This window comes from Cibotium barometz, chromosome 37 (assembly GCF_041138505.1).
Source record: "Cibotium barometz isolate CiBa-2024 chromosome 37, ASM4113850v1, whole genome shotgun sequence".
Classification (NCBI taxonomy): domain Eukaryota; kingdom Viridiplantae; phylum Streptophyta; class Polypodiopsida; order Cyatheales; family Cibotiaceae; genus Cibotium; species Cibotium barometz.
The window spans coordinates 7,006,720-7,018,392 of NC_141082.1; the positions used below are offsets into that span (position 1 = coordinate 7,006,720).

The following is an 11,673-nucleotide window of genomic DNA, read 5'->3' on the forward strand; positions in this document are numbered from 1 at the left end:
ATGCTACCTCGAGTAGTGCATAAACCAAGGCTTGCAAGCCTTGAATGAATGAGGCTGATGGTGATCTCGGGGTGTGAAGACCTGAACTCAAAGTACAACTCTGTCTATGTCATCTCAAGAAAGCAAGCCCCATGTACTATGTACTCCCCATGATGAACCCTATGTTATAATGCCTTCTTATACTCTGATGATGCACGACAATGCTTCTCCCAAAACCTCTCTATCATCGCCCTCATCTCAGGGTCCAATAAACCAGTGCATCTATGTGTATGACCACTACTAGCCCATCGAGCACCCTTAACTCCACTCTCCAAGCTTTGTCTCCTCACAAACCTTGATTGAAGTACTCGACGAACAAATCTGAAATATGTAAGTGGTGGTTGATGCATACCGGGTAGAACACTACTGGAAACAATTGCTGCTGTAAGCGCTCATCTAGCAACCAATCCATCTCAATGCATCTTACGCTTAAGTGTGCTGTAGGACTGTCTCAGGCTCAGTAGCACACCAACACCGGCTCTCCTCAAATGTGGCCTACAAATCATGGAAGTGGTGGTACATTGTGCCATGCGCAAGTGTCGTAGTAGCGCATCTAGCACACTAGACTGTGATGCCACATCGAGGTCAACAAAGTACTTGTTAAAAGTAGCATTGGCATGGTTTCATGCACCAGACCTGGAAAGGGTTTCCCATGAGAAGATGACTCATGACTGACACTAGAGGGTAAAGTGGCAAGCACATGGTTGACAATGTCATTAGCATCGCCGAAGTGAGGAGTGGTAGAAAAGAAGCACATGGGCACCACTTCAAGGAGGAGTGGCATCAAGCTCATTGGCCACATAGAGATAGAGTAGTAGTAAGCTCATAGGTGTTACTTAAGAGAGGTAAGGTAAACTTGAGGGCCATGCATGAGGGTGGAGAGGCACTGGGTAGAGGAGTGGCAAGCTCATGGGAGGCGGATGAGAAAGGAATGGCAAGCTCGAAGGGTGCACCCAAAGATAGAGAGGCGCTCAATGGAGGAGTGGATAGCTCATGGTGGGCAACATCCAAGAGAGAAGTGCCAAACTTAGAGGGCGCTCAATGGAGGAGTGGATAGCTCATGGTGGGCAACATCCAAGAGAGAAGTGCCAAACTCAGAGGGCGTTCCAAAAGGTGGAGAGGCACCAAAGATAGGAGGGTCCACCTCGTGGGTGGCGCCTGAGAGTGGAGTGGCAAACTGCATGGGCAGCATGTAAAGGAGGAGTGGCAAAGGGCTCAAAATAGTGTGGAGACCGAATTGTGGGAGAATGAAGAGGAGAAGGAGGTCATTGGGAAGAGATGGAGAATGGATGGGGGGAGGAGATGATGCCTCATCAATCGAACCCACCATGCACTGCAATGCTCAAGCCCTTGCTTTCTCCTCACGAATAAGGTGGATCGGGGGATCCCGTTGCCTATTACTCCTACGACTTTGTGAACACATGCTAAGAGGTAGGTAAAAAGAGATTAAGCTTAAATTAAAAGATAATTAAGATTAAAGTAATACTAGAACAAGATTAATATATGCTTAGAATGGAGCTAGCTCCAAAATTGTTGACGCTCTAAGAATGGGGATGACTTAAAAAGTTAGGCTATATATACTAAGCCACTAAGCATTTCATTGGTTAAATTAGATTATGGATAAAATTTGGATTTTTACCAATTTACCTATTATTTTTAAGATAATAATAATATTTTTAAAGAAATTCTTAAGAAATATATTAAAAGATAATAGTAATTTTTAGAATTGATAAATTAATTAATTAGTTAAAATAAAAAATTTATTTAATAAATAATATTTATTTATTTTTAGACCTATTTATAATACAAATTTCAAGTTTTATAAAAAAAATATTTATATTTTTAAAACTATGTATTTATTGATTTAATAACAAGTATTTCTTTAATTAGTTTATAATACTTACTTAATTAAATAATAATAATAATTTACTTTTTGAAATAATATTTTTTATATAGTGAATAATATTTTTTAATAAATAAAATTTACATATATTTACTTTAAAAGTTCTATAAAAATAAAATTTAATAATAAATATTTATTTTTTTAGGAATAAGAAAACCAAGGAAATGATGGTGAGATAGCGAGCGCTTTGCCACATGGCAAAATTTGTTGACATGAAACCTTGATGTCGACATTCCTTATGCTCAAAGGTGAGGTGGCAATGCCATGCATGTATATGATGTGGCATGCCATGTAGGCAGAGGTAGTCAACCGAGTTGATTGTGCTGAGGTGGCAAGATGACATGGACATTCTTGATTATGCGGCAACGACATGTATGCATGTGATGTGGTGTGCTATGTAGGCTTTAGGGAGTCAACCTTGTTGACCGAGTTGAGGTGGCATAATGAGATGGCAAGATTCTTATGTGGCCTCCCCTCCATATGATGTGGCATGATTATGTAGGATTAAGACTATGTTACCATAGCTCAATTTCTTGACAAATGGTATACTCTCTAGATTTGGTGAGACACCAAGCCTAATAGGCACCCTTGTTTTAGACTTTGGCTAAACAAAGAGGGAAATTTTGATTAAGATGGTTGCAAAACGGGCTTCCTTTATCTCTCAAGTACATCTCTCTCTCTCTCTCTCCCTCCCTCCTTCCCTCCCTCTACCTTTCTCTGGACCCAAACACACCCACACATACAACCTCTCTCTCTCTCTCTCTCTTCCTCTCTCTCTCTCTTCTCTCTCTCTCTCTCTCTCTCTCTCTCTCTCTCTCTCTCTCTCTCTCTCTCTCTCTCTCTCTCTCTCTCTTAAAGCCACCGCTCTTGTCATGCTTGCATCCAGCTTAAGGGTGAGCACCTGGAAATGGGATGAGCGGCTGTTGAGGGGGTAGCTTCAGTGAGTATGCATGTTATGCTACCCATCGTAACTTTTCTTTAAGCCACTTAAGGGTTCTCTCATCGTGCCTACATCCAACCTAAGTACTTATTTGAATGATGAAGCATAATCTACGTTACTCTTCTTAATCACTTCACTCTTCGTAATATCTGGTGTTGATTGAAGTCGAAAGACATTACATTTCAAAGCACAGATCTATACATGGGTAAACCTTGGGGGTAGAACCATCATATACTGCCACATGTCATCGTTAAATATGTAAAAATAGTATTTTTTATTTATAGTATAGATATAATCCACTTTAAAATTTTATTTTGAGATATTGTTCTTACACATTTGTCTTAAAAATCAAAATGTTTTTTAATCTCCTAAACTGCATTAGTCTCTCTCTCTCTTTACTCTCTCCTCACCACCATCCATGCAGTATGCACTCAAAATGCCTCCATGGGCTTAATCGTCAAGACTCAACCCCATCCCAAACTTGCCAATGTTAGGAAAAAAACATTTTAAAAAATTGTCAAAATAAGGAAAGTTATTTACATGTGTGGTTTTTCTCTCAAAAATTTTGAAAATCTACCAGAGAATCTTCCAAATTTGAGCCCTCAAAAATACACTAAAGGACGGCCTTTTTTTCGACACTACCCTGGGGCCGATGCTACATGCAATTTAATTTTTATCTTTTTGGAACACTGTCGTGAGTTGGCTTTACTGCCTCCACATATTTGCGCAAGAAGGCAGATCAATTGCAGCTTTCAATTCTAGAGCTAAAGATAGGGTCATCCACATGGTGGAGATGCTTAAACCCCCAAAATTTACGGATAACAAAATGCCTAAAGGCTAAGGCTTCTGGCTCGCCCCGGGTGCCTGTCATGTATTTGTCACCTCGCCCTGTCAGTTGAAGACCAGCACACTAGGATAGGATTTGGCCCCTTGCCTAGCACTATCACAAGTCCTAAGCCTTTAGACATGCTTGGTTCCAACCCTCTACAATCAAATACAGGAGGTGGCCATATGGTTGTTTGATCCAACAGCTAGCCGATTGATAGTGAAACTACTTGGTGATCTCCCAAGTGTCCCTTGCATACAAACTCACAAACAAACACATAGAAGATGGTGCCGAGGGATCACCTTCCAACCATAGCTCCCATAGGGCACCCCCCAACTATGTGCTTCCTTTGAGCTGGGTACAAAACCCAAAATAAATGATGCAGTTACCAATAGGGGTCTACAACGAAGGTTGCAAGAGAAGATCAGAGCGCCTCACAAAGCAAAGCAAACAAAGCTCCCATCAGAGCTTATCTCTCTAATTCTAAGGTATGCCCCCCTTGGCACACAACGCATGAGCATAGCACAACAAAATGGGCAGCGCAAAGTAAAGAAAAACGGGCTCCTTTGAAGCATGGGTGCCCTAGACCTCTCTCAGGGCAACCTCTCGGCTCCCTTTGCGACGTGCCCTCCATCGCATCCCTACCCTATCCACGTTCAACATCTAGCTGCAACTTGCTCAGCAGGGGAGCTACCCTCTGCCCTTATGAGAGGCGGCACAAGAGCTAGTAGTTGAGCAACACATAGGGAGTAGCAGCTTTGCACAGAGCATGGCGTAGAAGTTGGCAAGTAAAGCAAAGTGTAGAAGCTCTCCAGTTTCTGTGACTCACAAAGCAAAGCGAACAAAGTCCTCATCAGCGCTTCTTTCTCTTCTAAGGTGTGCCCCCCTTGGCACAGTGCATGAGCGCAACACAATAAACTGGGCAGTGTAAAGCAAAGAAAAAGAACACAAGGACGGAAAAGAGAAAGTAAAGAGAGGGAGGGAGAGACGGAACGTGAGAGACAGAGAGAGAGAGAGTTACCCTTGCAACCAGCTCGTACTTCATATCTCACAAACAGAAAGCAAGCCATGACTGCTTGCAGGTAATGCATCTCCTTGAGCTCTTCATCTTCAGAATCGCCTTTGTCGGCTGCATGTGTTTGAAAGAGAGAACTGGCTCTCTCTTTCTCTCAAAACGGCTCTCTCTAAAAAAAAATGAGGTGGCATGTGGTTAGTGTTTGAAATTTGAAATAAAATAGCATTGAAGGTGAGACAAAAAAAAAGTTGTCACATGCTTTAGCGCATTAATTGACACTGATAATTCTGAAGCCTAAAATACCTTGAGAAGAAAATAGGCCTAAAATTTTTGCCACATGGCATGTAGGTGCAAGCTCGTATATATATTTATAGATTACCCTTGCAAGCAGCTCGTACTTCATATCTCACAAACAGAAAGCAAGCCACGGCTGCTCGTGTATCGTTGCTTGCAGGTAATGCATCCTCTTGAGCTCTTCATCTTCAGAATCGCCTTTACCGACTGCATGTGTTTGAGAGAGAGAACTGGCTCTCTCTCTCAAAACGACTCCCTCTCAAAAAATGAGGTGGCATGTGGTTAGCGTTTGAAATTTGAAATAAAATAGCATTGAAGGTGAGACAAAAGAAAAAGTTATCACATGCCTTAACGCATTAACTGACACTGATAATTCCGAAGCCTAGATAGAAGTGACCATTGTCATTATTCAATTTTTATCAGTACATTAGGTAGATAAAGGGTCATCAATGAATGTGAGGAAAAACTACCATTGTCATTATTCAAAAACTTTTCACTACATGTGGTAAATGGAGGGTGATGAATGTGAATGAGAGAAGAGTTGACCATTGTCATTATTTTTTTTCACTATACATGGTAAATGGAGGGTGATGGATTTGAATGCAACTTGAGAAATGACCATTGTTTAGTGTCTTTCTAACTTCATAAATGAAAGATGGCTTACAATTTTATGTTTGAAGGTTTCAGTAATAATCAATCAATACCTTCAACTTTCTCAATGTCATAAGTGAGAATCACGTAGGTTTTTCACCGCTCTGGAGGAAACTTTTTCACGAATTCTGCTGATGAATCATGATGATGCACCATTGCAGAGGGACTTGAGACTCAAGAGAGGAATGAGAGAGGATAACTAACTTGACTAGGTAACGCAAAGCATGGAGGAAACTTTTTCACGAATTCTGGTGATGGATCATGATGATGCACCATTGCAGAGGGACTTGAGACTCGAGAGGAATGAGAGAGGATAACTTACTTGACTAGGTAATGCAAAGCAATTTAATTATTGTTTGGAGTGTGGTGTAATTTTTATGGCTGAAATTCGAAATCTCATGCTACCTTTAATTTTAAAAGATGAAATTTGTACATTTTAGTTATAGAATCCCTACGTTTGTATAATTTCCAGTGATTTTCAAGTCTAAACGCCGGGTGACTCTAATTCTAATGGTTGAAAAAAACATTTTTTTAAATGGTAGGGCGGTGGGTTTTGAATAGGACGCATCAAGCTCGTGGGCGGATGCGGGCGACAGAAGGACCTAGTTTGTTTCATTGGCTCAAGGCCGAGCAGTAGTGGGGACGTCGGGAGATGTCCGAGAAACTGTAAGGCAGCGCACAGCAGCATTAACTGAAGGCCAAAAGGTTAATTGTAGGGTGGCCGTCGATCGATCAATCATCAAAATCACAACATGATTGCATGCATGGAGAACTTATCACGTTTGCAAAATGAAATAAAACCATTTTATTTTAAGACCCGGGAAGAGAGAGAGAGAGTGTGTGTGTGTGGGGGGAGAGAGAGAGAGTGTGTGTGTTTGGAGTCTTTTAAAAGACACAGAGCGCGAGCGAGCGTTGGTTGCAGCAAAAAAGGACAAATAATATAAAGCCGATTTATGTGAGCTTGTAGTATTTACTCCCGAGTCCCACACGCGAAATGTTGTAAAAGTTACATTTGCATGTGGAAAGATCTATGGGGAAAACATTCAATGCGGGGTCGATACATGATGGTAGGGGCATTTAACGAAGGGGCGAAAGGAAGGGGTCACGGGGATAGCGTGGGAGCTTGGGAGATAAGAGAGAGAAATTTGCAAACTCCTCATTTTCGTTTCCTTGTAAGGTCTGCGAAGTTTTAGGTTAAGCGCGCGAGCGCCCCCCCTCCCCTCCCTTCTCTCGTCTCTCTCAGTTGCCTGTAATTGGCTGCGCCGACAAGCTAAGCGACGATGGGGAGCTCCTCTCCTACCACCACCTCTCTCTTCCAACTCCATGCTCCCGATCACCTTGATCTTAATGAGCTCTTCGGCCAATCTAGTGACAGCCCCCCACCCCCTCTCCTCATGAACAATTACACTGCTTCCTCTTCTTCTAATCACGCCGCCTCATCTGCATCTTCTACAATTCCAAACCCTAAACGTGATTGGTTTTCCTCCCTAATCTTGCCCACCGCTTCAGGCACCGATCAACGCCTGCAGCAGCATCAGCCTCGCATTGATCATCTCTCCACTCATAATAGTACAATTAAACATAGCCCTCATCTCAATCTATCGTCAGCCTTTGATCAATACAATGATCAACCAGTACCCTTCTTGTGCAGCAACCCCCCTGAGCAAGAGATCGTCAATCGACAGCAAGCGCCCACGCTGGGTTTCTATGGCGCCGCCCTTCGCCTATCGGACGTGGCTGCTGCCCTTGGAACCACAACCAATATTAGCACAAACACTCCATCTGTACCCTTGGAAAACCATAGCTCCTTACGATCTAGTTTGTCCTCCAATAATATTATCGGTATCAATGATGCTTTCCCTAAGGGCCTTGGAAGCCTCAGCGTGATAGATGAGATTCTAAGCAAATCTCCATATCTTAACCTTGTCACATCTAATGATACTGTCAATCCTAGCAGTCTCACTAAGGCAACTAAGAAGGGCAACAAGAGATCTAACCGCAAGAGATCTGGTGTAAACAGACAAAGCAACAAGGACAAGGATGCATTTCTACGTCGCCTCGTGCAGCAGCAGGAAGCTGATAAGCGTATGGGAAACTCCATGCAGATCAAAGAAACCGTGTCTGCAAGAGAGAACCATATCCACTCCGAGCGGCAGCGGCGCAAAGGCATGACCCACCTGTACGCCACACTACACTCCTTGCTCCCGGAAGGAAAGCCCAAAGTAGGTCTAACCTTGCTTACTCTGATCTTTTCTAGTTCTAATTCTTATATTTAGTCCATTCTTTTTCTTTCCGAATGGCAAGTGAATGACTGTACTTAGCTTGTCTAAGCTTCTTCAACAACTTGATTTCTAGATGCGCAGATTTACGAAAATTTGAAAAGATTAAGGTACCAAATTGCTCACACGTCCCCTTGTGCACTTAAAGAGCCTAACATCATCGATCCTTAATTCACCATGATTTAAGAGGAAATTACAACCTTGAACCTTGACGCTAGCTTTTCTTTAGACCTTGATCTTCTTTAAATCTCTTGGCTTTCTGTCTAGTTTATAAACCTTGATGTGGCTAGTCATTCTCTTTGATTCCTAAGCTCCTTAGCTTCTCTTTAGATCCCTCTTCCATATTGACTTCATCCAGATCCATTGGATTTCTACCTTCTTTGGAGCCCTTCACTTTCTAAGTCCATGATGAAAACACACTGCGTCTCCACGTTCTTCAAGTTGCTAGATTGGCTAAGAATATCATATCTACATAGAGATTCATACACGCAAATAGATATAGATGCACTAGTCCTCTAATTTAGTCCTTGGAGCTTGGAACCGTATGCCACGGTTCGAAGAAAGATAGGTTCAATAATTTGTTCAAATTTGTGTAGAGCTTTGCTTAAATTTGTGGGGAAAAGATAGGTTCAACTTAGCCCATAATTTTTGCTTAAATTTGTGTAGAGCTTTACTTAAGTTTTAGTTATATTTTTTAAAATTTTTAGAGAAATACCTTCTCAGAATGGTCAATTTTCTCTTCAAATTATGCGGAAAAGGTTTTCAACCCGATGTATTTCTCGAACACTTCTATGGAAACCTCTATAGCACGTGCATTCTATATTAGGTATTTATTAAAAAAAACATCTCTAGACATTTTAAAAAATTTCAAGTCATTCTTTTTGTAATATAATGCTAATAAAAGCCATCCCTTTTTAGTTCAAAATTTCTTTATGTATGCATAATGTCTTGTAACTTTATGAAACTCTTTTTGATGACCTCTCTTGCTATCCTGATATCATTTAAAATCCTTCCCTAAATCCCCTTCGTTTTTAATATATTTCAAGTTTTTTCCCAAAGAAAATATCTCCCTCTTCTCCCGAGTCCTCCCCCATGTAGAAAAAGACTGTCCTTTAGAGTTAAAATTAAAAAAAAAAACTGATTAAATTTACTCGTCTTTACAAAATCCTAAAAAACCAATTAATAATGAGATTTTGAATAGGGAAACTCCAACTAACCTATCTTTTTTATGACTGGCTGGACGACAAACAAATCTAAAATTAGCTACATAAAAACGAATCGAGTGTACTGAGCATGCATTTACACGCGGTAAGAGCTTTGAAGGCAGTCCAAGTTGAAGTAGCTAGTAAGCCAGTGTGCTGTACTTAGAATGAATTTACACAGATGGCAAAAGCTCTGAAGGTAGATTCAGAGTTGCGATTTGCTACTAATGCTATTAAAAGCCATGTATGCATAATGTCTTGTAACTTTATGAAACTCTTTTTGATGACCTCTCTTGCTATCCTGACATAATCGAAAATCCTTCCCTAGATCCCCTTCGTTTTTAATATATTTCAAGTTTTTTTTCAAAAAAAATATCTCCCTCTTCTCCCGAGTCCTCCCCGATGTAGAAAAAGACCGTCCTTTAGAGTTAAAATTCAAAAAAAAAAAAAACTGATTAAATTTACTCGTCTTTATAAAATCCCATAAAATGTACTATTTTTAGTTAGAAAACCAATTAATAATGAGATTTTGAATAGGGAAACTCCAGCTAACTTATCTTTTTTATGACTGGCTGGACCACAAACAAATCTAAAAACTACATAAAAACGAATCGAAGTAGCTCTAGTAACCGAGTGTACTGTCCTTAGAATGAATTTACACACATGGCAAGAGCTCTGAAGGTAAATTCAGAGTTGCGTTTTGCTACTAAACTTGCAGGGTTCTCTCCCTCTCTCTTTTTGGTGTAATGACTATGATAGCTTTACTTTTCAGTAGAACTATGTAAAAAAGTTTGCTTTAGTACCCGTGACAGCCTTTACGGTTGGAATTTGAATTGTGTGTGAAGCACCGTGATGGCTTTGACCTGAGAACTCGAGCTCATAGAAGAAGTATATTCGTTTATTTATTCACTTTCACAATGTTTCTATGTTTGTCACACACATCATCACAGGGTGTGTGCGAGAACTCTACAAGTGTTGTCTTTCAAATTGAAGGTGTGCAATCCACACATTGGGATTTTTTTTGAATTTTTGAATTTTTGAATTTTTTTGTTGTTTTTTTTGGGCGAAATTCGTTGTAAAATTGCAAGATTTTAGGGGCAAACACTCCCATGACTGTAAGTTGCACACATTTGGCTTCCTGTGGGCCGATTTCAAACTGCTCAGCAAAGTCATTCATAATATTTGACTTATCATTATTCAGTTCCTAATGTTAACCACACATGCGGTGGAAAAAAGATTGTAATTTGTTGTTGAAGAAAAAAGAAGCCAGTGAGTGCACTTACTTGAGTGTTACGCAGGATGGGGGTAGAATCGTTAAATCCCTGATCACTGAAAAATCACCTTTTCTCGTTAATTCACTGAAAACTCAACTTTTCTTCAGTGCAGCAGCCTAGCTTTTGCTTTTTTGTTTTTTGTTTTTGCTTTTTTTTTATTTTTTGGAAACACATTCTCTAAAGAAATGCTGTACTTTTTAAAAAAATTTGCACTTATTAAAAAAAAACGAGCTCCATTCCTTTTTACTTGACACAGTAAATTCCTGCTACTCACTGCACTCACTTATTTTGAATTTCCAATGGCTCACCAAGGTTAAGTTGAGGTACACCTTTCTGGAATACTGAAGATATACTGGGGCCAGTGTCAGAAATAAGCTCTTTCTTTTTTTTTTTTGAAAGGATAACCTTCAAGCTCAGCTGCTCAACCCCTTTTTATTGGAAAACTAGGCAAAATTACAACCCCTTTTCTCAATTTAAGTCGTCAAAAATTAAAATGACGGTTTTTTTTCTGACACTGGTTGCGGTTACAACTCACGAGCTCACTTTTCAAGGAGTATTAAATACCCATATTTTAAGTTTGTACGTACAATTTGGCATGCTCCATTTACATTTGAATGCACGAGAAGATAACCGAGATCCTTTGTGTTGTCGTGCAGACCGATAGATGCTCAGTGCTCACGGAAACAATGAAATACATACGATCTTTGCGCCATAAGTTGGCAGACCTAAACCTGCAGAAGGCTGACGTGATCGCTTCCATGGGCACTACCCAAAAGCCTGCAACTAACGCAACAACAGCAACGCTAAAAGAGGCCACAAGCACTGATATTATCAGAATGAGTGATGAAAATCATGAGGAGATTACTACAGCAGCAACAACAAATGATGGAGAGGGAGCTGCAGCTAGTCCAAAATCTTTCACTAATCGTGATCCTATAGGTGAGGTTAATACGGAATTGTCCCTGGAGACTGCATCATTAGCGAATCCTGGTAATGATGCCAACTCCGAGGTGGTGGTGAGGTTTTTTGGAGGGGACGCTTTCATCACGCTCAGGACCCTTAAGAGGAAAGGCATTTGGCCAGGAGTGCTTCAAATCCTGCATGACCACAACGTCGAAGTCATGAATGTCACCCTCTCCTCCAGCCCCGAGTCCGATTTCCATTGCATCCATGCCAAGGTATGTTTTAACCTAAACTAGCAATTTACTGTTAATATTTACATCATTGATGCATTTTCTAACATCTATCGA

At 40.6% G+C, this 11,673-nt stretch overlaps 1 protein-coding gene across 1 annotated transcript in view; it reads left to right on the top strand.

The window, feature by feature from the left end:
- The first annotated feature begins 6,826 nt into the window (after positions 1–6,826).
- Positions 6,827–11,673, top strand: part of LOC147616877 (uncharacterized) — a 6,050-nt gene continuing 1,203 nt past the window's right edge. The window contains exons 1-2 of the mRNA XM_086776524.1: positions 6,827–7,890; positions 11,080–11,601. Coding sequence (XP_086632650.1) covers positions 6,949–7,890; positions 11,080–11,601 — 1,464 coding nt within the window. The 5' untranslated portion in view covers positions 6,827–6,948. The remainder of the gene's footprint in view (positions 7,891–11,079; positions 11,602–11,673) is intronic.